The 26,241-nt window shown below is 47.2% G+C and overlaps 1 protein-coding gene across 1 annotated transcript in view; it reads left to right on the top strand.

The window, feature by feature from the left end:
• The window catches only part of LOC138258591 (tripartite motif-containing protein 54-like), a 117,019-nt gene that overhangs the window by 55,946 nt on the left and 34,832 nt on the right, over positions 1-26,241 (top strand). The window contains exon 3 of the mRNA XM_069205952.1: positions 15,989-16,159. Coding sequence (XP_069062053.1) covers positions 15,989-16,159 — 171 coding nt within the window. The remainder of the gene's footprint in view (positions 1-15,988; positions 16,160-26,241) is intronic.

Raw genomic sequence — 26,241 nt, 5'->3', positions numbered from 1 at the left:
CTATGGGGGATAGGCCTCCGCCTGTTGGACTGTCACTGGGCTCTGCTATGGATGGCACTGTTGACGGCAGAGCTCCTACCCCCTGAGAATTGGTGTGGAAGATGGAGACTTCTTCATCCCACGAGTTTGATTACAGGTGCTCCCCGGCGGGGAGCTACTTTGTTAATATGTTCTATGTTTCACCCTTCTTTCATTCCCCTTGATAGCGGTACAGCAATAATCCGCATGGTGGGCGCACAGAGGCACAGGGACCCTTATTGGCCTATCCTACCATGCAGCAATGATTCATATATTCAGCCTTAACGTTAGGGGTCTAAACTCCCCAGTGAAAAGACTCAGGGTTGATTGGAAAAGGCTGCATTCACGCTGGTTTGACCGCCAATATTTTTTGTCCGGAATGGGGAAAAAAGCGGGGGTAGCAATACTGCTGGCAATACACTTTCCGGGGAAGGTGATACGGGTACACACGGAAATACCGTGGAGGTTGCTAACTATGCGCATTGATTTGAAGGGATTTAGGGTCACAGTAGCTAATGTCTATGGCCCAAATGTGCGCCAAGAATTAGTCCTCCGTGATGCATTGGGCCGAGTGTTTACCACCCCAGACTTGGATATTCTGACACACAGATGGACTGTTCCATGCAGAGAATGGGACACACTGGGGCACTATCCCCACCTTTTAGGGAATGGCTGGATGAGGTGGGACTGACGGATATCTGGCGGCAGACGTACCCACTACAGAGGGACTACACCTTTTTCTCTGTGGCACACCAGATGTATGGACGAATAGACTTCTTTTTGACATGACTACACATCACTAAGGCAACATCTGTTGTAGACATTGGAGTAGCTGCCCTTTCCGATCATGCACCTGTTTCCCTAATTTTTGAACCCCCTACTACCTCATTGCCTGCATAAACATGGCGCCTCAATAACCGGCTCCTCACATATGATGATACACTTACAGAAATTAAATGACCATAGAGAATTTCCCAGCTATAAATGAGACCCCCAATGCGACTGCTACATTACTTTAGGAGACCCTGAAACCAGTGGTAAGGGGGTAATTTATTGCAATTGCAACATGCCTCAATTCTGATAGATTCGCTAAACGCGCACAATTGGAAAGTGCTATTAAAGACCTGGAGACTGCACATAAAACTACAGGCAACCTGGCGATAAGGCAGCAACTAAACATTGCCTGGAAGCAGTTGAGGGCTCTTGACATTGGAAGGGCAGAATACGCTTTGCTACAGACAAAGCAAAAATACTACGCGGGGGGAAACAAAGCAGGATGCCTGTTGGCCCAGCATCTCTGCTCTCAGGCAATTTTACAGAGTGTGATTGAATTGGAATCCTTGACAGGTGAAGCGATTCAACTAGACGAACAGATAGCTACGGAGTTTGCTGATTTTTATACTGTCTTTTACTTGGCAGTGGAGGTGACAGATGACAGCATAGAAGCATTTTTGGACATAGTCCCCCTACCTAGGGTTCCACCGGAGATTATAGACAAAGATATAACATCCACTGAAGTACTAATGGCCATACAACGTCTTAAGCCAGGCAAGGCTCCTGGTCATGATGGCCTTGGTGCAGAGTTTTATAGAGCCTTCGGGACACTACTGGCCCCAGTAATGGCGATGATGTATAATGAATTTTGCGTCACATGACTTCTGGCACCTACCATGCAGTTGGCAACAATCACAGTTATCCCTAAGGATGGGAAGGACCCCAGACTTTGTTCCTCTTATCGCCCCATATCTTTACAAACGGTAGACGCAAAAATCTTCACAGGCATGTTGGCTAATAGACTTTCTCCTCTTATGCAGGGCCTGGTAGACCCTGACTAGACCGGATTTATACCCGAATGGTGTTGTAGTGCTAATACTAAACAACTGTGCTGTCTCTTAGACAAGACACAGCGATCTGGCATCCCTACGCCTCTCCTGCTCATTGACACGGAGAAGGCATTTGATCGGGTCCACTGGCCATTCCTTAAGGCTGTGCTATGAGTTGGGGTCATGCTTCAGCCAGTAGGTTCAATGTAGCTATACGTCTCCCAAGGGGATGGGTCAAGTGAACGGCTTTCTATCTTGTTCCTTTACTACAACTGGGGGTACAAGGCACGGATGTCCTCTCGCCTTTGCTGCTCGCTCTGTATATGGAGCCAGTGGCTGAACGTGTTCGTCGGCACCCTGGGATTTCTGGTATTAAAATGGGCGTTAGGACACATAAGATAGCTCTTTATGCGGATAATATACTGCTTTGTTTGACAGCACTGCAGATGTCCCTATCTGCTGTCCTTGAGGAGCTTATGGCATTCGGGGCAGTTGAAGACCACCCTACAAAAATCATCCATTTGAACTTAAATGTCCCAGAAGCAGAGGTGATAACCTTAAAGCCAACCTTTTCATTTGCATGGGCAGCACAGGCAGTGAAATACTTGGGGCTGCAGATCCATCCTACTCCTACGTCGATAGCGACCTACAATTATTCAGAGATTGCAGCAGCGGTGCATCTGGACCTGACTCGGTGGAAGGTATATGGCCTTTCCTGGCTAGGCAGATTAACAGCGGTCAAGATGACGCTGTTGCCCAAAATACTAAGGCCCATGTTTATACTTTTTTAGCGCCACATTTGCGTCATTTTTGTACGCAAAAGCGGCGCAAACTTACAAAATACACTTGTATTTTGTAAGTTTGCACTGCTTTTGTGTTAAAAAGCGGTGCAAATGTGGCGCTAAAAAAGTATAAATATGGGTCTAAATGTCATGCAAACACTGCCACTACCCCCTCCCCGCGAGTCCTGGATAGGATGCAGAACCTGATATAGGAGTTTTTGTGGGACGGCAGAAAGGCGAGGATGGCAAAAGCGCAACCATATTTACCACAAGCGGAGGGCGGACTGGGGTAACACACCTGATCGGTTACTGTTGCGCGGCACAACTGCACTATATGGTGGAGTGGTCTCGCCAAACAACAGAAAAGCACTGGTGCTTTATAGACCAAGCAGTCGCTGGGGCTCATATATGGAAAATACCATGGCTGTCAAAGGGGCATCATCCATCGGGGGTATACATTTTACCCATATTGCGGGCTACAGGTGGGATATGGCACAAAGTACAAACACAGAAGGGTCTTTCCACTCCTCTATCCCCTTGGATGCCAATCATAGAAAACTTCCCCCCTGCATTGGCAGATCCGGCTTATGACGTGTGGCAAGAAGCTAATTGCAAACGAATGGGAGACCTCTATGATGCAGAGGCCTGATGGAATTCTCCCAACTCCAGGCAGCCTTTGGTTTGCTGCCCACAGTACACTGGCAGTATCTGGCAGTCTGACACTGGGTACCTCTCCCCTCAGTACGCCCCCATGGAGCTAGACCTCTTATACCATTTGAGAGATAGCTCCTCACCTACACTTTGGACAAACGTCTTCTGTCAGACATATATGGTTTTCTGGTCACCCCAGCCACACTACCTAGAGAGGTAGATGGGATGTTGAATATGAACGTACATTCACGGATAAGGAATGGAGGAACGTTCTACATTGCGCTCATGTATTGGCACGTAATGCCATCAGCAAGAAACTGTTTTTAAAGATAGCCCATTATTGGTAATTCGCACCGGCAAGGGTTGCACATTGGAAGTCAGGCACCAACAATATGTGTTGGAGACAATGTAGGCAAATAGAGACACTGACACACATTCTGTGGCAATGCCATAAAATAGGTACCTTCTGGGAAGAAGTATTAGACTTCATAGATGATATGTATGGTACTAAAATTCTGTGCTTTTTCTAGCAATGTACTACTGGGACTCCCAAGTCCACTAACATATCCACTGAAGTCTGTACGAGGTAGGGTCCCCACATTTGCATTGAGTGCAGCTAAACAAATCTGACTTTCCCGCAGTGGCAAGGACAGGATCCTGAAGTTTACAGAATGGCTGCACAAAATGTGGGATTTGATGGGCATGGAGAAACAGACGCCCACTGCCACATCCTCCCTGCCACATTTTAACAAAACATGAAACCCTTGCATTTGCTATCTAGTGGAGGAGTTTCACGAATTGACATGTCCCGTATATATGCACACCCTCTGGCTGACACAAAGGGAAGGGAGCCAGATTACATAGTAGGTGACTGGGGTCAGATAGATGGCTTATCACCTAACATACAGGCCAGCACCCCCGGCTCTGTTCCTAGCAGCCCTAAACATTTTAAGATAGTCGTCATTGTAATCAACCCAGGTTAACTTCTTAATATTGGTTGGAATGGTTCTTGTTTTCTCTTATTTTAGCCTTTTGCCCAGTGCTGACCTAATGCCACCGGGCTTTGGATGTAGGTGGAACATGCTGTATGTATTGATTTGATGCATAAAATAATAAAAGAGATCTTAAACCTAAGTATGCTCTTCTGGCCAGGTAACTGTCCAAAGTATCCTTTCTAGGCCCCCAGAACTCTGTCCTGCTGAATATGGTCGCCCAACACGGAACGGAGTTGCTGCACTAACTGTTTCAAACTTTCCAAAAGTTTTTGTTGGCCAATACTTGTTTGCTATTGTTATAAAAGATAGTGATTGCTTCTACAATTCGTATCTCCAGAACCCTGTGGTGGATTTAGATGATTTAGGTCTCTAAAAATTCCTAAAATTATAATCTAATCTTAGAAAGTGTGTGACTTTCTTATTTCGTTGTTTGGTGCTGTTAAATGCTTTAAACATTGTTTCTTTGGTAAGCCTTATTGCTCGCAGTCACAGATACACTAGATTGAGTTTAAGGTTAAGTAAATGTACCTGATTGGACCAGAGTTGGTGTACTGCACGATAAGGCCCCACAGTTGTGTCATATAGTGCACAAAATCCCTCACAACTTCTCTTTCTCGCTTCTGATTAATGCAGCCTATTTATTCCTGGGCTGATTCACGTGTGCTTTGTTCATGCTAACCCTGTTGGCAAATAGCTGTCATGTGTAGTTCCCATTTTGAACATAGGTATGTGTAAGACTAAACAGCTTACGTTCAGCTTGGTTTGTCTTGAATTAGATTAACTGGCTTTCACCTTGCAGTTTCCCCTTTATCAGCCCTTGTTTCCTCTTTTTCTGAGATGCACTGGCTTTACAGGCCCCTCTAACCAGGCCTTTGAGCACATGGTAATCAGTATAGTTCCTGGTCTGGCTCTGGGTGTTTCTCTCTGAGAAAGTCTTAATAGTTTCTTCAGTCTTCAAGTTGTATATATGTTCTCTAAAGATATGTTCTTTGATGCCCTTTTCCCGTAATCGAATCGTCCATTCAAACCTAGGGTCTGTGTGACATAAAAATGAAGTATTACCAGTGTATGCATCTTCTGTCTCCGCAAGCATCAGATTCAAGGCAAAGACATGGTCAATTCTAGTATAGTCCTGTGGAAGTAAAGAATCATCTTTGCCTTAAGTAGTCATATACCACCTCCAGAGGATGGATGCACTGCTGAAATTGTTGGGCTTTTCCATCAATGTACCAAAGTGACGCCTGACTATTTCGTAAAGGCTCCCTTCCATTGGTTTCACCCGGAAGACAGTTCTTTTTTGAGCCATCCCTCCATCTCAACCAGACCTAGACATTTGCACTGTAATCCAAATGTTTTAAAGCTTGACCAGGTCTCTGTGAGAGTGGCTCTGAGGGTTCTGGGCCTCTTGGTCTTCTGTATCCTTCAAAGGTGACCACACCTGATGGCAAATGCGGGCTCTGCAGTGGGGTCTGAAGTCTCAGTGGGTTCAGCACCAAGGAGATTTATCAGAGTACATTCAGGTGTTGAAGGAGTCTGCAAAAGAGCGTCAGTGGTGGCTGCATGACCACAATTGGACCAGTGTCAGATTGATAACCTTACCAGACCCAGCACTAACAATTGTGATGGATGCATCATTGCTGGGTTTGGGAGGTCATTTGGGAGAGGTGGAGATCAGAGCACTCTGGTCTCCCTGGTGGACGTTCTTCTCCATATCAACTTGCTGGAGTTACAAGCAATTTGTTTGACACTGAAGGTGTTCCTCTCCACCATTAAGGAGGAGCAGGTGCAGGTTTCATGGGCAATACAACCGCTGTTTGATATTTCAGAAAATAGGGTAGCCATGGGTTCTGTGTCAGGAGGCACTGTACTTGTGGAAGTGGCTGAACTTCCAGAGCATCTCCCTGATTGCCCAGCACCTGTCAGGATCTTTAAACGCAAAGGTGGATGAACTCAGCCAACCATTGCCTAAAGGGTCATGAATGGCAGTTACACTTGGAGGTCACTAAGGTCCTATTTCCGCAATGGGGCGAACCTCAGCTATATCTATTTGAGCGTGCAGGCTCAACACTTTAGCATGTTGGAGTTCTTAAAACAGTATTCCTCTGAGGTTCTTTTTGCTTCATTGAGGGTCAGGGAATCCAATTTTTCCGCCCCTCTCCTACCCAGCATACTCAAAAAGATCAAGGGAGATCAGGCGAAAGTCATCCTAGTGGCTTTGGACTGGCTGAGGAGAGTTGTATCCGGAACCTCTGGCCATTGGCACATGTCCTCCAATCTGGCTTCCCCAGCGGAAGCACTTCCTGTCACGCCAACAGGGTTGAGTTTTGCATCCAAGCCTGCACAATCTACACCTCCATGTGTTGAGATTGAACAGCGGCAGTTAATGGGGTTTCCTCTCCCTCCTGAAGTGCTTGGTGTAATCTTTGCAGTCAGACATCCATCAACTAAATCTGTTTTTGTAGAATGCTGGGAGACATTTGTTGCCTGGTGTTTCTCCAGAAAAAACAAACCAATGCACGCACAACTATTGGATGTTCTCCTGTTTTGTTTGTCTTTAGCCCAGCAAGGCTTCTCTGGCAACAGTTAAAGGTTTTGGCCTTTTAAGGTTTACCTAATGAGCCATCCTTCTTCAAGTCACGTGTTGTGGTTTGTTATTTGAAAGGGCTGGGCCACATGCTCCTGAAAAACCCTTGTGATAAGTGGGACCTTAACCTGGTTATCACCTACTTTCTTTCCCTTTGCACTCCTCTTGCACAACTGTTCTCCTTGTCTACTTACCATCAAGACAGTGCTTCATGGCACTGTAAGATATCGGCTGAAGGGGGTGAGACTCCACTTAAGATAATAATCACGGTCTTTGTCAGGGTGAACCACAAAAGTCATCAGGTAAACCTGTGCTTAATCCTCTGGTAGGTTGGCGCAAAAGTCAGGCTTAATTTTAGAGGAAATGTGTAAAGTAGGTATGCAGTTACCAAACAGTAAAAACGTGAAAACACAACACAGGAAAAATCCTAAAACCAATCTAGAAAAATAAAATAAATGTTAATAAATAAAATGACACTAAAATGACAAAAATCCAATGTATGTGGGACAGGAGATATACATTTTTAAAGTTTTGAATAAAAATAGCATCAAGAGGTACCATGGTCATCTGGTCATGTTGGACTGGGTAAAAGTTGGAACTTCAGGCCAACCACAATGAAAAGTGGGTCGGATACAGGTACCTGCTTGGTCCCGTTGAAAAGTTTACCTCCTTAGGACAGTTTTCACAAGAAAAGCACTTATGGACAAGTTCAACATTTGGGTTGGAAACTGGATCTAGAGAGGGCCTCGTCAATGGTGGTTTGCTGAAGTCTCAGTCAGAAGTTTGCATTGGCGGTGCACTCTTCATCAGCATGAAGAGCTGGTCGATGATTAGAACCTTTAGTTCTTATTGATGCAAAGCACCCAGAACCGCTGTATTTCTACCTGGAGTCGAGGTCTTGCAGTTTTGTGGTTTGAGGAGTACACTTTAATACCAGCCAAGGGTCGAGGACATGGGGGTACCTCGTAGGGGTTAGGACTCACACCAGCAGAGGCCAGCAGCAAGGTTCAGGCAGGTCCAGTTGTTATTGGTCAAAATTCACTCCCCCAGATACCACAAGGAGAGTTATGGGGAGGTCCAGTTGGAACTGGTTAGTTGGGCTGTTCAGGAAAAAGAGTTCTAGCAGCTTGCTGTGTCCCTGTGGCTTAACAGGAAGCCAGCTAGCTGACCCCTTGAGTCCATGTCTTTGACCTGGGTAGAAGTGGGAGCATTTCCAGTCTTTCAGGTCATCTCACAGGTCTTACCAGCAGATGCAGTTCTTCTTCTGTCTTCCACAGATCCAGTATTGTTCTGAAAAGTGTGCCTAGGAGTGCCACGTTTATGCCTGTCACTAGCCTGTGGGAGGTGACTTCTGGCCTCTCTCACTAATAGGGAAAAAGTTCCCAGTAGTAACTGTACACACATTTGATGCAGCTCCTGTGGACTATACTGTAAACAATCCCATAATGCCCCTCTCTACCTAAAACCAACATGACAGAACCTTTCTTCCCCTGTGCAGAGCTCCTGTGCCCACCACAGAGGTGTGGCCAGGAAAATGATTAAACCATCCTCCGTGGTCACTTCAAAGCAGTTCTGGGGACAGCTCTTCTCCCACTGTGATTGGTGCCTGCCTGACTAAGTAGGCAAAAGAGGGATTACATTTGTTTGTGACATGTTAAGCATCTTTGATGTTATTCAAGTTACTGGGCACAGCCAGATGGTCAACAGGCTTGAGGAACAGAACACCTCCTCACACCCAAGGTCTTTGTTCCACTCTGGGAGCAAGTTCACACCTCATAAAGGGGGCTAATCAGCTCTTGGGTGACAGTTGGAGCTCATGTCAATAGGCTTGGAGAGGCTTTAGGTAGGGAAAAGTTACCATTCTAAAAATACCTTTTCCAAATAGTTATTACAAATCCAACTGTATCATGAATTGGGGCTATAATAAATAATATTAATAACAATAATAATAATAAATAAAATAATGACTTTTGTTGCTGTTACCTACCTGGAGATAACATTATTACATTTCATTTTGTATCCCAATCCTTTTTTACATAACAGCTAACTCTGCTACAGTGACAATTGTTTTTGGGATATTTTCACTGTAATCACATGTGTAACTTAAACATTGACTTACCCTACATTTAAAATGTATATACCCCAGCCTTTTGGGCAATAAGGCCTACTTGGATAACATATTCATATTTAAAAGGAGGGTTTATGCCTGTCAAAAAGGGGTTATTTGGCAGGTCAGATTTTCAGTTTTAACACTGCACAGCCAGAGAGCAATGGTAAGCCTGCAGTCCTAGGTACACTGTCACTGTAGTGGGTTGCACAATGGGTACTACAGTCTACTAGTGACATTTAACTTACAAGCCGTAGGTTCACTTTGTACCATATACGAGGGACTTCTAGGTAATATAAGCATGCCGGTTAGGAGTTGAGCCAATTTCAACATGTTTCAATAGTCAGAGCTAAGGCCTGGTTAGCAGAGTCATAGTTCACACAGCTAAATGCCAAGCAGCATCAGTCCAAATTTGTTTGGATGAGCATACAATAGGAGCCATTTTCCTACAACACAGCATGAATAAAAAACTACAGCTGACAACACTATCATCAAAATAGCATTTAGCATTCACATAAAAGTATTGCTACTGCCAATGCTAACAATGCTTAGAAACAATCTTTTGGCTAACAGTTAAAGTAATGCACTATTCTAAGCATTGTAGCTTTGCAACACCCCTAAGTGTCTCCTCGTTAAATGCAGAAATTATTTAACACCATAAGTTGACATTATTAAATATTTTATGTAAACAAGTGACAGGCTCGGGCTTTACATTGGCAATTCAGTTACTGATGTTTCAAACTCTAACAGACTTCCAAGACAAACTAGTCCCAGCCACTCCCTTGAAAATACAAGCCTTGATTACCATCCTGCATCATCTAAAAGCATCTTCCTATGATGCAAACCTCATTCTGTCATTAATGTACTGAAGCCCTTACGACCAACCTGTGCATTGCCAACACCTCTCTTCTTACAAGTATGTTCCCCTATTCTTAGAGACTTGAAATCCCATCCACTAGACCAGGTGCACGCTACTACTATTCTCCTGTTAAGATGCCTTTCCTTACTAGGGAAAATTTGTGAATAGGCATTAGTTGACCAGCTTTAAATTATCAATCTGGATTTCACTTCTGCTAGTATGCTGTAGTACAATGCCATTGCCTACCATGAATGACATTCTATAAATCACTGATTATAGTGGCTCCCTTTGATACTGTTCACTACCAAGTCCTAATTGAAAGTCTCCATTTATGTAATAGCATCACATAACCTGTTTAAATTAGATCACTTCATGCCTCTGTGGAAGAAAACCATTTTTAGTAATGAAACTTTAAGCTCTTCATCAATTCCATGGTGACCTATTCTGCCTCCCATGTGATTCAACTTGCACAGGGAGTTGCTGAGAATACTGCTTTCAAAAAAGATATTTCTATAAAACCTTGAGGGGTTATCAGCTGTATCATACACAAAGGTGTGCTGAACCTTAACAAAGGCAGGACACCAGTCAATATTATGAACCTGGACCACTCCTAGTCATCAAAAGTAGATCCTATTAGGAGCACCAGGCAAGCTTCCTCATTGGGCTGCGCTCCTCGTGGGGCCGGGCGGCACTGCCAAATGGGGTCTTCTAGGGGATACTTTGCAGGAGATCTTCTAGTATTGCCTCTAGGCCAGGACCACCCACCTATTCCTTGAAGTAAAGTCAGCTAACAACATCCATAAAATCAGATCCTGCTTGGACATCATTAAAACCTGGATGTCAATCCAATATAAACTGAGTTTGTCCTGCTAAAGAGGGAATCATTAAGCTCCTTATCCAGGACTGTCTCAACATGTACGTATATGCATTTTTCACTGCCATTTATCCTCTGCAAAATCCCTGTGTTTTTGCATTTACAGCTTGCTGTCCTTAAAAGACCATATCAAGAAACAAAACACAAAGAGCTTAGTTCCAGCTTACCTTATTGTGAAGAATTAGGTCCTTTAGTTCTTCTGCAAATCTCCAGCCTACAACTGAGGCAACCATATTATAACAAATCAACTGAGGCAACTCACTTCAAACTGAACTTACAGGGGCATTGACACTAATCAAACTAGTTCTTCACTAAGCGGCTCAACTAATCACTAACGAAAGAAAGTTAAAGCACATATCCCGTACTTAATAGAAATGCATTGGCTCCCCCTCCATGCCAGTGTCTACTGCAAGATGTGCTGGTTGTGATACATAGATCACATGCGTAAACCAGAGAATATTTCCCTAAACTCAATGGAGCTTATTCACAAACTGCATTTTGTAGTACATTCAGTAGAACTAAATAAAAAATTGTTTCCTGAAGTTTAAATTAAAAAATAAAATTCCCACCTAATGTAAAAACATTTTAAGCATTAGTATTTATGACATGTGATGCTTAGAATGAACGAAACATACTTTAATTATATATGAATGAAAATGAATGTTACATTGAATTATAAGTTCAGAAAAGATTGTTAACTATATCCATTTATATTTCAAACTTTTTAAAATAATTTCATTTCATTTCATTTAACATTTAACTTTTCTCTTAGGGATTTTATTTTGGGTCTCTACCACCATTATCTTTAATGTAAGGGTGTTGCAGTTTGCATGTTGGACCAGCTACTATTCCTTTATTGGCAGCAGGAAATTGTCATAAATGTGGCACCAACCCTTTTTTCATGGAAGGAGAAGTCTAAGTCTACACATTTGAGTAATTTTACACTCAGAGTTTGTGAATACCGAAAAGTAGAAAAGTTACCCAAAACTTTAAAAGTAAATTAGATTTGGAAATTACTCAAAACAGTGAATAGCTCTGAATGTGCTTGTTAGTGCAACAAATGCACACACTGGTGGAAGTTAATCACTGGCAAGCAGGGATGGCTCCTCCATTAGGGCGGAGGAGCGTTGCCCCTCGCCATACACACATGCGCAGTAGGCTCTCTCCAGCCGGGCAACACATTTGCCGGGCTGGAGAGAGCCTGCATAGGCTCCTAGTCTGCCTGGGAGTACCCTGGCTGAGCACTCCCAGCCAATCCTGAAGCTGCTTTGAGCAGCGTCAGGACTGGCCGCAGGGATGGCTGGGAGCCTGTGCCTGCATGCAGCAGAGGAGATGGAGGAGCAGAGCGGAGCGGTGGCGTGCAGGTAAGTTTAAAAATAAAAATAAATTGTACCCCCTCCCATCCCCAGCCCCAGAACACTCATGCACTGCACCCGCCCCGCATGAGCGCAGTGAGCCGCAACTGCTGGCAAGGCTGGAAATCTGAAGGGCTCACAAGGAACACATACAACAACATGCTTACTCACATTTAGTCCGTGTCTCTGAAAAGACCTCCATTTGTACCCCAGATATGAATGAGTAAAATGTGTTTATACTGCACAAAGCTACCACAAAGGATATACTTGAACAGTAACTTGTCATAAACCTAGAAGAAGCTCCCACAGAAAGCATAGATCAAACAGCCAGGTTTCTGTGCTTTTTTTAAAAAACAGATGCTTGCTAATGTTGTGGATGAGTGGATGAGAATAGGTAAGGTGCATCAGTACTTGGCAGATAAGTGAAAGAAACTGTCAATTGCCTGAGTATTTTTGTTTGTTGGCAAAAGTAGTAGATGGGCTCTGGAATATCTAAACTTCCTGGTGGTGTCTTGGCAGCGGAATCTGTGACAAATAGAGTGCCCGTTCCCTGAAATGACTTATACAACACATATGCAGGCTTTTGAATGTTATTCCTTTTGAATAGTAGGAGAACAAGGATAATTTTCACAAAGAGCATGTAGCTAGAAAACAGGAAGTCATCAAATTTTAAATCTTTGTTTAAAGATCAAGCAGGTATAAAAAAAATAATGCACAGATTTCTGGCTTGATCCATGTATAGGTGGATCATTCATAGAGATAGGCCAGCAAGAAATATTTCAAAGTTGATTGGCTTTACCAAAATCAACTAGGTCTGTGTTATGGAGGTCTGTGTTATGGACGCACAGTGTCAAGTGGCTTTGAAGCATGTTGTTCAAGATAGCGAAAATATAGTCATGGAAAGGCAGTTGGATAGTGAGATACTTGACTTTAACGTTCTGGTGCATGTCATCCACATAGCAATAACACTGGGATCCAAAAGATTTGACAAGGGTAGCCCACAGACTCATGCAGATGTTGAATATGTTGTGGCTCAGATTAGACCATGGAAACACGTCACCTGGAAGTTCTATAAATGTGGGGCGGTAAAGTGGAAGGAACATTGTAAGAAAATGCCTCTCCTTACATGTTCACACCCCACACGTCTGGACTGGTGCTGCTGTTTTTTTGACTCCCAGAGTACACTGAGATCTGCTAACCAGAACTCACTGCCAGTGTTCTGACCCCATGCAAAGTATATGTCAAATTGGATTCCTCCAATTAGCAAGGCCTGACTTACTTATAAGACCCTAGTACATGGTACCCAGGGCACCCTAGGCATGTAAAGCAGAGTGTCCAGCCACGGCTGCAGCACTATTTGTGCTACTATTCGTGTGACAAGACACAAAATGACTCCCATCCTGCCACTGCAGTTTTCACTGTCAGTTTGACTTTGCCATTTAAACTAATAGCAAGTCCACCCTATCCCTTAACATTAATTGTAAGGCTCCCCTAAGGAAGGCCTAGAGAGCCCTATGGCAGGGAGCTGTATTTTGTTAAGTGAGACATATATATTTTGATATGTCTCGTCAGCAACACTTCCACGTTGATGTTTTGCTGTGAGTAAGTTGGTAACCCCGTTGGCTAACACAGGGTTACTGAGTGACATCCCCACCTGGCTATCTTTTAACTGGGAATACCAAACTGGATCATGTGAGTTATCAAATTAATCGTGACACTAAATGGGATCCGATGCTCTGGTCAAAATTAAGGCCACTATTAATAGTTAGACACTTTTAGATTAAGTGACCACTCTGTGCTGTGGGGAGATGTGTGCGTGACTCCCAGGCTCCAGGACAACAGCAGTACTGCAGTAGTGAAGTTTCACCTCCTTTACCAGGATGGCTACTCAGGGCAATAGCCTGGAGGTGTGCTTCAAAGGGGGAAGCCACCTTTGATGGACCGCCTGGCCCAAAACTCCTGGTCAGGATGCCTTTTGTCCTTGCAGACAATATGGAGACAGGGCCAGAAGCGGGAGACTTGGCCCAAAAGCGGTTCTACCATGGGTGTGTTGTCCCTGGATAGCCACAACTCTAGGGTGGGCTACCTTGCTCTTCACGAACAAGGAAGGGTCATGCCATCTTGAAAGGAACAGGACTATAGCATTCTGGGATAGCCAGATGCCACACATCACAGTAACTTCATCACTTGGTAGGAAGGGACCCAGTAGCCCATTGGCTAGTCACCGCGTGGTCCCCTAAGGGCAACTTCCTGGTATAAATATGGCACCCCTGGCACACTGACTTTCAGTTCTCGCTGGACCTGGTAAGAGGACGAGAAGGAGACCACTCTGCACCCGTTGGAAGAGCACAAAGAGAGGCTGCAATGCCAGAGCGACTGCGCCTGCTGTACTTTGGGCTAGTGGAGTTTTGAGCTTGTTCTGCGTGGCTATCTCAGGGAAACATTGATCCCCGGCCCCCATTCTGAATCAGAGACTCCAATGGTCAGTTGGCGGCCCTCAGAACAGCACTGGGGATATTAAAACTTAAGGAGCCCAAGTCACATCTCTGATATCCACCACAGATGTTTTGCCGCTACCTGACACCCAGCAATTCCAAGGACAATTCTAAGATAGCAAAAAGTGTACTCATGTCTGCTGGACTCATGAGTGTTGGTTGTGTCCAGATTTGTCACCTCAGAGGGACACCAGCCTCCACCAAAGATTTGCACCATGGCGATGTGTTGCAAAAGTGCAACGCTGCAAAAAGGACTTTGTGGGACCCTGAAATCCATGAACAGAATCACCCCCACTCACCTGTGGACCAAGAACTCAACCGGGCTTCACCCCTGTGGACCGCACCGCATCCAGAGCACCCTTGAGCATCTTTGAGCCTGCATCCCTCAGCATCAGGACCACTGCATTATTGACTACGGTGGTCATCCAGAAAAGTTTGTCTCTTGCTCTTAAAATGCTCTGGTGGCCAGGTAACTGTCCAAAGAATCCTCTCTGGCTCCCCGGACCTCTTTCCTGCCAGACTTGGTCACCTAATTTCGGGCTGGGGTTGCCAGACTAACTTTTCCAAACATTTCAAAAGTTTCTAAAGTTTTTATTGACCAATGCTTGTTTACCGTTGATGCTCAAGTTATTTATTCCTTTAAAATTCTATATCTCAGGAACCCTTTGGTGGATTTGGATGATAACGGTCTCTAAAGATAAAACATTTAATATATTTTTCTAACCTGGTGTGTTGTTTCTTTTGTGTGGTGTGACCTTCTCATTCTGTTGTTTGGTGTTGTTAAATTCTGAATACATTGATCCTTTGCTAGCCTTACTGCTCTCAGTCACAGCTACCCATGGTTGAGCTTAAGGTTGAGTAAACGTATCTGCCTGGACCCAAGACGATATTTGTGAGAGTACTGCACGGTAGGGCCACCAGCCATACCATATAGTACATCCCAAATCCTCACAACCATTATCAGTTCAAACCTCCTTATGAATGATGTAACATAGCAAACTGTCAATTCACTCTTATTCCTTTCTCAATTTAGACAGACAATAGAGTGTCCCATTGTATCAACAACCCCTAACAGACCCAAAAGAATCAAAGTGTGCTCCTTGAATGATGCAATTCAGGAGACATCTTAAAACCCACTTCTTTGTGATCTTCATACCATCCTAGCCTATATCCCTTTGGTCCTTCGCCTCACCCTGTTGTAATGGTGCCTCTTTTTTATTTCTAAGGATTTATTGTCCCGAGTTTTGGCTTTGAAAATACTTGATGTAACTATTCTTACATATTGGTGATGTGTCCGATTTCTAGGTAGCGCACGTTGCTGCTCTCTGGAGCAAGGTTCGTACATTTTAAACTCCCTGAATAAAATCAAACAATAAAAATGCTCAGCACAATATGTGTTTTTAGTAAAACAAAATAAACTTATTTTGCACATGTATTCTGTTTAGATGTGTCTCAGTGACAATGAACCAATTTGTGGTACCTGTAAGATTTTTGGAAAGCATGAACCACATAAAGTTGCCAAACTTTCTGAGATCTACTCAGCACGAAAGCTTCACTTCACAGAGGATATTCAGTTGGTATTCAAGAAGTCTGAAAGCACAGTAAAAGCAGTGAAGGTACAGTGACTAAAGTCATTTGTGTACAGTTTGAGAGAACGTGTATTGTCTGATAATTGATGCTTTCCCTCTGCAGCCATCATTTGCTTTGAAAATATGTAGTATTTCCTCAAACCTAACCCTTTATATACAGGGTTATATAGCCATCGTGGTTCATGGTGATTTTCCACATGTGTATGTGCAGTTATTACTGGTGCTAACGGACAGTGTTTCCCCAAGTTGTGATGCAAATATCACCCCATTCATCATGCAGCATCACCATAGAATACTGAATCGGAAAACGTAACCCGTGTTTATCTGCGTTTATTACTACCTTTTACACTTCTGAAGCACTGTAAGGACCTCCTTATTTGTACAATGGGAATTGCAAGTCTAATAAAGTCATTTTACACCAGAAATTACCTTTTCTGTGGGAATGGGTAATTTCAGGATGGGGAATAACTTTTTTATTTCAAGTCTTCCACTATGGAATGGGGAAATTGGTATTACAGTACAACATTTAAAAATAAAAACGTAAAATAGTTCTCTTCTTTACCCGAAGAACCAGAATCCTGCATGTGTTGTCCTGGAAAAAATAGTAAAAAAAATGGTGCAGCAATAAAAATAAACAAGCATTTGCAATGCAGTAGGTATTGTATTTGCTTGAGTTAGAGCTATTGGCATTGTAAATTCATAACTGGACGTTTCTTGCCACATAAATTGGTCAACCCTGCCTCATAGTTTTATATAACTAAAGCACTTCCATTTTCCTTATTCCTCTATCTGCAGCAAAAAATGAAAATGTTGCCATTTAGCATCCTAACTTAAATCTGCCATACTAATAGAATACCACTTTCACCACACCACACTCAGAGTAGCTGGCTGGCTAACACAATTTCGCCATAAAAGACACAAGACAGCCACAGAGGAGAAATAAACTAGAAGAGTCATCCAAAAATATCAAGCACACAAGACAGCCACAGAGGAGTAATAAACTAGAAGAGTCATCCAAACATATCAAGAGTGTTCGAACAGTCATAGTGTAATAAGGATGTTAAGGTGGCCTGAATTATGGTCATAATTGTAATAAGGAGAGATTATTAAAACGTATACAATTATCATTTAAAACTTTATCAGAAATAAACTTTTGACATTGCACTGTAATGCTCAGAACAGCCCATAGAGGGCACCATAACAAAAATATAATTTGTAAGAAACATGGTCCTGTAACCATATTGTTAGCCACTAGAGGACATAACCCCATTAAAAAACAAGGCCTTTAAAACAAAACTTCTCCTAGTCGTAAAACAAAAGTTCTAAGCATGAAAACGCTTAAAAGACATTGAACTGTGGGAGGGGTTATTATGGACCCAGAGATGATGTAGACAGAAAGAGCGCATTGTGGTCAACATTGTGAAGGTGGTCGCATTCTTCCTAGGACCACCACAGGCTGAGTTATGAGCAAACATGTTTTGTAAAAGTAATGCCCTGCCAAGCATTATGGGGCAAGTTTCCATGCCACAAATATTTTAATATATTGATATGACTGTTTTGCTTAGAACAGCCCCAAGAGGACACCACAATAAAAAACAGCATTTGTAAGAAACATGGTCACGTAACTATATAGTTAGGCCTTAGAGGGCATAACCACACAAAAGGAAAATGGCAATAAATAATACAAAAAGAAAAATGGCAGTAAATAATGCAGAGTAACCATATACAGAACCCTTAGAGAACATAGGCAGTCATTACAACATTGGCGGTAAAAGCCGCTTACCGCCGTGCAGAAGACTGCCAACACACCGCCGCGGCCGTGGAATTCCGCCACAGCTATTATGACCCACATCTCGGAATCCACCAAAATTCAGACACCCACACAATTCTGCCACACCAAAGGTCGGTGATGAACTGTCAAAAACAAAACCTTCACCGCCACGCCAACAAAAATACACCCACACTATCACGACCCACGAATCCACGCGGCGGTCTTTCAACCGCGGTATTCCATTGGCGGTACACACCGCCGCGCTCAAAATACACACACATCTCCAAAACACAGCCACATTGGACAATTCGAAATACACACACCTGATACACATACACACACCACTCCCACACACCCAGTACAATATAAAACACACACCCACATCACCCACAAACCCTTACGACAACAAATCACAAACGAAGACCAGAAAGAGACACCACCATCAACAACACTAGCATCCACAGGCACTCAACACTACCACCCACATAACTTCCACGCACCGCACACTACACACCACTAAATATCATCACACTTATCACCCCACACAACACCCCGCACATCACCTACACCACCCCCATGGCACGGCAAAGACACCTCAGGTTCTCGGAGGAGGAGCTCAGGGTCATGGTGGAGGAAATCGTCCGGGTAGAGCCACAGCTATTCGGATCACAGGTGCAGCACACTTCAATTGCAAGGAAGATGGAGCTATGGCGAAGAATAGTGGACAGGGTCAATGCAGTGGGACAGCACCCAAGAAATCGGGATGACATCAGGAAGAGGTGGAACGACCTGCGGGGGAAGGTGCGTTCCGTGATCTCAAGACACCACCTGGCGGTTCAGCGGACCCCCACCTCATCCAATACAACTAACAACATGGGAGAAGCAGGTCTTGGCGATTCTGCATCCTGAGGGCCTTGCAGGAGTAGGTGGAGGAATGGACTCTGGTAAGTCAAATCTTAACTATTACATCCCCCACCCTACCTGCATGCCAGCACATACCCCCACCCCCATCACTCTAACTCCTCACAAATATCCCAACATCACAAACCACACATCCTAACACCAAGCCCTGCATGCAAAGCATGCCCACTGCACATACCCATATGCCCCCCTAAACCAACATCACACAAGGTCCCACACAGGAATGCAAGCACTGGGGTACACGGTCACCCACCCAATGCACACCATGCCACACACATATGTAATAACCATCCGTTTATACCCCTGCAGGACCCCTGCCCAACGTCACTGGACAGGAGGGTCCACACACGTCCACACCACCAACAGAAGAGGCCCACAGTGATGACAGCACCTCTGTCCAACTGGATCTAGATGACCAGCCCAGCCCATCGGGGACCTCTGGACAGTCGGTTCCACTCACCCGGTCACAGGCCACCACAGAGCTTCCTCCCTCTGGAAAAACCAGCACAGCACCCACCCAGCGGGCCAATACCTCTGTCCCCAGGACACGTCAATCAGCTGTGTGTCCACCACTACAGGGAACCCAGGCTAACCCATCACCCCAACAACAACAGGGTCCTGGGGGCAGTGGCAGTGGGCACATGGTCCAGGGGACGGAGGCCCAGGAACACAGGGGAACTGGGAGGGCTGCTGTGTGACAGGGGGCGGACAGGCCCAGGGAACCCACTCTCCACAAGGCCCTCTCCTCCATCACGGGAGCCTACCACCACTCCCAGGAGAAGATGGCAACGGTACTGGCCAAGTTTCAGGAGACCCAGCGCCTGCAGGAGGAACAGTATATGGGCTTTAGGGAGGGACTCAGAACCATCAATTCCACCCTGGGCACCATCGTAGGGGTGCTGAAGGAAGTACTCAACACCAGGAGGGACACTGTGGCACAAGGGGCCCCTGACACTAGAATGGATGATGAACTGCCCACCACCTCCGCCGGCGCTAGTGGACAGGAGGCACCGCCACAGGACCACCACACCAGCACCATACCCCCTGCAGAGGGAGAACCACCTCGCAAACGGTCCCTGAGATCCAGGAACAAGACTGAGAACGATGCCAAGACCCCCGCCAGGAAATGAGACCACCCTGATTGTCATCCTTCTGTCCCACTTTGTCACCCTGTCCATCCTCAAACTGCCCCAGCTCCACTTCCTATGCCCATATGGGCAATGCACCTGTGAGACCAATAGACTGGACTCTGCCATGGACATTCTTCCGCCATCACCCCTCACCATTTTACAACCCCCACTAATATTGAGCACTTAAATACCCTTAAAGCACAAAACAATCTGGAGTCTGTCTGTGATTTCGGAATACTGTATTAGCAATAACTGTGGCAAAAAGCTTTTTCATTGGTAATGTCAACATACCTATGTCACACAGCTCTAGTCCATGAAGAATCAAAGAAGATGTCACACAGTGGGACTCACATCTGTGAAATCGTAAGGGAAAGTGACAACTCAGTGACCATACACTGGGTGAAAACGACAAACAGTGGAGAGGCAGTAGTGTTTAAGTACATGTAGTAGGCAGGTCTGTATTCTTACCTGTGTGTCACTGGGAATATTGGTGGATCACTGAGTCCCTGTTGTCCATGTCTTCTTCTTCTGCTTCCTCGTCTTCACTGTCCACAGGCTCCACAGCTGCCACAACACTGCCATCTGGATCATCCTCCTGCAGAAAAGGCACCTGTCGTCGCAAAGCCAAGTTGTGAAGCATACAGCAGGCCACGATGATCTGGCACACCTTCTTTGGTGAGTAGAATAGGGATCCACCTGTCAAATGGAGGCAGCTGAACCTGGCCTTCAGGAGGCCGAAGGTCCGCTCGATCGCCCTCCTAGTTCGCCCATGTGCCTCATTGTAGCGTTCCTCTGCCCTTGTCCTGGGATTCCTCACTGGGGTCAGTAGCCATGACAGGTTGGGGTAACCAGTGTCACCTGCAAATGGCGAGGGACAACTGTTAGACACACACTAACCTGGAGGGATATCCCCAGACCCAGACAACCATTCCCACCGACTAGCTTCCAGGTGCTCACCTAATAGCCACACACGGTGCCTCTGGAGTTGACCCATCACATAAGGGATGCTGCTATTCTGCAGGATGTAGGCGTCATGCATTGAGCCAGGGAACATGGCATTCACATGGGAGATGTACTGGTCTGCCAACATACCATCTGTACATTTATCGAATGATAACTCTTCCGGTTTCTGTACACTTGTTCACTCCTGTGGGGGGGGTACCAAAGGCACATGTGTGCCACCAATGGCACCTATGATGTTGGGGATATGTCCCAGGGCATAGAAATCACCTTTCACTGTATGCAAATCCTCCACCTGAGGGAAAACGATGTAGCTCCGCATGTGTTTCAGCAGGGCAGACAACACTCTGGACAACACGTTGGAAAACATAGGCTGGGACATCCCTGATGCTATGGCCACTGTTGTTTGAAATGACCCACTTGCAAGGAAATGGAGCACTGACAGCACCTGCACTTGAGGGGGGATTCCTGTGGGATGGCGGATAGCTGACATCAGGTCTGGCTCCAACTGGGTACACAGTTCCTGGATTGTGTCACGGTCAAGCCTGCATGTGATTATCACATGTCTTTCCTCCATTGTCGACAGGTCCACCAACGGTCGGTACACCGGAGGATGCCGCCATCTCCTCACATGTCCCAACGGACGGTGCCTATGAAGGACAACAGCGAGCACAGAGTCAAACAACACAGAGGTACGTACCCACAGCATACACAAAACACCATTCATAATCTAAAATCTGGCCTGTATGTGTGTTGAGTCTAGGCCTAGCTATGTGTGATGCAGTTAAAAATTAAGCCATGTGGGCCCCTGAAATGGCGGCTGCCTAACCACTAAAGTGGGACAATGGGATGTGAGGTAACTGCGCTGGCATTGTACACCATCGCGGTAGGCGGTCGAAGACCGCGGCGCAATGCTGCATTGGTTAACATTGGACCCTATGGGTCCCAGGAGCCAATGACGATGTACGCCGGCGGTGACGGTACGCACCACCGCGGACGTGACCGCCATTTTCTATCTGTTCAATCACTTGATACCTGATCTTCGACAGGAGAGGACCTACATTGCAAGTGCTGCTGTGACCTCGGTCTGGAAGAGACAATGGCTCGAGTGTCTGGGGAAAGGGTCCCTACCTTCACATTGGAGGTAGACGCTACTCTACAGTCCTCCAGCCAAACAGATAAGTACACTGGGAGCATGCTGTATGGGCTATGCCTGGGTGGAGAGGGGCGGATATATGAAGGAAGGGGGGAGAGTGCGGCATGCATGAAATGACGGTGAGTGCATATGCCACATGCCAAGGGTAGGGATGGGGGCCAATCACTTTGACGGTGCAGTTGGTAATAACTTTCTCTTCCCCCTCTACAACTCATGTAAGTCAGCACCCACCAGAAAAAACATATTTGTCGTGCCATCGCCAAGGATGTCCGGACCCTGGGGGTCTACCACAGACGGAGCACCCACTGCCGGAAAAGATGGGAGGACATTCGCCGCTGGAGCAAGAAGACGGCGAAGGCTCAGCTGGGGATGGCCTCCCAACGTGGGAGGGGTGCCCGTCGCACCATGACCCCCCTGATGTTCAGGATCCTGGCGGTGGCGTACCCGGAGTTGGATGGGTGCTTGAGGGCATCACAGCAGCCACAAGGGGGTGAGTACACTCGCATTCTGCTGATTTTGCGCGCAGTGGAGGTGTCTGGGTGGGGGAGGTGGGCTGTGGGTTCCCCTAGCCCAGGGCGAGTTCCGTAGGCAAGGTCCCTCTGTAAGGCAGGCCATGTGGCACCCCACCACACCTCTGTAGAGTGCCAAGTACACCTAGTCATGGCCATGTGTCATCCATGTGTGCAGATGTTGTCCATAGCCTAGTAGGCCATTTCCCAGGAATTGAACAGTGGAGCCCAAGAGCGCGGCGTAGTGCAGGGGGCTTCTGTGTCTGTCGTGTCCACCAACGGTAGCGGTAATGCATGTACTCAACATGTCTTTCTTCTGTCGCCCCCCCCTTTTGTGGTCTCCCTGTTCTTGTGTGCATTAGCTTCATCAGGCGGAGGAGCAGTGGCACCAGAGCACAAGGGGGCTGCATCCCACATGGCCATGGAGGGCCACACTATGGAATCAGACTTCACCAGTGGGACGGAGGGCGAGGGGAGCTCCACAGCGAGGACAGGAGCTGAGACCAGCGACACAGACTTGTCCTCTGATGGGAGCTCCCTTGTGGTGGCGGCAACATCTGTGCCCCCAATCCCCAATCTACAGGTACAGCCGCCACCCCCCCCTTCCAGCACCGCCCTCCCAGCAGCCCCTCAGCCTTCACCCTGTGCCCGCTCACCCGGGAGGAGGCCATTGACCTCCTCAGGTCCCTCACTGTTGGGCAGTCTACCATTTTGAATGCCATCCAGGGTGTAGAAAGGCAGTTGCAACAAACCAATGCATTCCTGGAGGGCATTCATCCTGGTCAGGCGGCCCTTCAGCAAGCTTTTCAGACTCTGGCCTCAGCACTGATGGCAGCCCTTGTCCCTGTGTCTAGCCTCCCCCCTCCAACTTCCTCCACCGAGACCCAATCCCCTGTACCTCAGCCTATCCCAAGCACACCTACAGACCAGCATGCACACACGTCAACACACAAGGGAAGCTCAAGCAAACATAAGGACCACACATCCCACAGGCACTCACGCAAGCATCACACACATGCAGACAAACCAACATCCACTGCCTCCACTGTGTCCCCCTCCCCCTCGCCTCCCTCCTCCCTCCCTGTCTCGTCTACCCTCCCACCTGCATGCACTACCTCTACAGCCACTACTACCATCACCAGCACACCCACCACCACACCCCGCTCATGTGCAGTCACCACCCCCACTACCATTCACACGTCCCCTGTGTCCTCTCCCAGTGTGTCTGTAAGGCCTCCTCCCAAGATACACAAACGCAGGCACGCACCCACCCAACAGCCATCCACCTCACGACAGCCTCCAGCGCATGCACCTTCACCCAGAGTCAGCAAACGAACACCTCCTACAACCACAACCTCTTCCTCCATTCCCAAACCCCCTCCAGCTACCCGTCCCAGTGTGTCAAAAAAACGTTTCCTGTCCAACCTTGACCTCTTTCCCACACCTCCCCCACCCCGTCCGTCTCATAGGTCCGGAACTAGAACCTCAGCCACAACATCTCCGGGACCAGTGGTGCCTGTAGTCACCGGAATCTGGAGTGCCCCGGCCACCAGGGCAGCCAGTGTGGCACGGAGCCACAGCACAGACAGTCCCCCACCTGTGAAGCATCAGAAGTTGGCCAGTGCCCGACGGGAGAGGGGGGGAAGACTCCAGCCACCAAAGCCACTCCCAGGGGTACAGGTGGGAGTGTGGAGTCAGCTGCGACACCTTCCAAGGTGGGGAAGGGGCACAAGAAAGTCAGCAAGTCTGGGAAGAGCAGCACGGCGGAGAAGACCGGCATCATCCCAACTGCCCAGGAGGCCACCGCCGGCACCAGCCCAGCTGCCCAGGAGGCCACCGCCGCACCAGCCCAGCTGCCCAGGAGGCCACCGCCGCACCAGCCCAGCTACCCAGGAGCACAAGCCCCGCTGGGCCATGAAGGTCCGCCAGCAGCTGAGTCACTGCAATGGAGACCGCCGCTCCAAGCACCGCTGAGCAGGGCACCGCCACCTCAAGAACCGCTGAACAGGGCACTGCCGTCTCAAGCCCCGCTGAACAGGGCACCGCCGTCTCAAGCAACGCTGAACAGGGCACCGCCGCCTCAGGAACCGCTGAACAGACCACTGCCGTCTCATGCACCGCTAAACAGGGCACCACCGCCTCAAGCACCGCTGAACAGGGCACCGCTGCCTCAAGAACCGCTGGCCCATGAGCGCCAAGGACACTGACGCTATGAGTCCGTCATGGCCAGAATGAAGCACTCTGGGCACAAGGCCCCCTCCAGAACCAGTGGAGACTGTCATCCACTACCTCTGTTCTTAGCAGGATGAAGCACTCTGGGCACAAAGCCCCCTCCAGAACCAGTGGAGATTTACATCCACTACCTCAGTCCTTGGCAGGATGAAACACTCTGGGCACCAAGCCCCCTCCAGAACCAGTGGAGATTTACATCCACTATCTCAGTCCTTGGCAGGATGAAGCACTCTGGGCACCAAGCCCCCTCCAGAACCAGTGGAGAGATCCATCCACTACCTCTGTCCTTAGCAGGATGAAGCACTCTGGGCACAAAGCCCCCTCCAGAACCAGTGGAGAGATCCATCCACTACCTCCGTCCTTAGCAGGATGAAGCATTCTGGGCACAAAGCCCCATCCAGAACCAGTGAAGAGGTCCATCCACTACCTCTGTCCTTAGCAGGATGAAGCACTCTGGGTACCAAGCCCCCTCCAGAACCAGTGGAGAGATCCATCCACTACCGCTATCCTTAGCAGGATGAAGCACTCTGGGCACCAAGCCCCCTCCAGAACCAGTGGAGACTGTTATCCACTTGAGAGACTGTGGCTTTGCACTCCCCAGGATGGAACAGTGGATAACCCACCCACTGTAGAGACTTGAGAGACTGTGCCTTTGCACTCCCCAGGATGCAGCAGTGGCAAACCACCCACTATAGAGACTTGAGAGACTGTGGCTTTGCACTCCCCAGGTTGGAACAGTGGGCAACCCACCCACTGTACTGTATAGACTTGAGAGACTGTGGCTTTGCACTCCCCAGGATGGAACAATGGATAACCCACCCACTGTAGAGACTTGAGAGACTGTGCCTTTGCACTTCCCAGGATGTGGCAGTGGGCAGACCAATCACTTGTGAGACTTGAGAGACTGTGGCTTTGCACTCCCCAGGATTGAACAGTGAGCCTGTGGCCCTCTCGTGGATTTGGCGTTGTGCACTCAAGCGGCTGAGGTGCCCCCCCCTCTCCCTCCCCCTGAGGTGCCTGTTTTCTTGCTCTCTGATGCCCCTGCAGTGTTCTCTCCGTCATGGTCGGGGATCTTGTGTGGTCGTCGCCCATACCGTGTGGGCCCAGTGTTCCACGGACTTAATTGGAGCACTACCTGGACTACTATGCTTGGTATATATTTTGTACATGGTGTTATATATATTTTTGCCTACTTGCTTTTAATATATTACAATGGTTACACTCATTTTCTGTTGTCTTTGCATTCTTCCAGGGGGATTGGGGGGGTAACTTTGATGTATCAAGATGAATTAGTGTGTGTGTGTTGTGGTGGGTGAGGGTGGGGGTGGGGGTGTTGTGTGTGTGTGTCCCTGTTTTTTCCCTCCTCCCTCCCCTGTGTCGTAGGTGCAGTACTCATTGTGGTCTTCGCCGCCGGCGTTCGGAAAAGGGGG

Source organism: Pleurodeles waltl, chromosome 9 (genome assembly GCF_031143425.1).
Source record: "Pleurodeles waltl isolate 20211129_DDA chromosome 9, aPleWal1.hap1.20221129, whole genome shotgun sequence".
NCBI classification, from domain to species: Eukaryota; Metazoa; Chordata; class Amphibia; order Caudata; family Salamandridae; genus Pleurodeles; species Pleurodeles waltl.
Note: the sequence above shows the minus strand (reverse complement) of the source record. Positions and strands in the feature narration are given on the sequence as shown.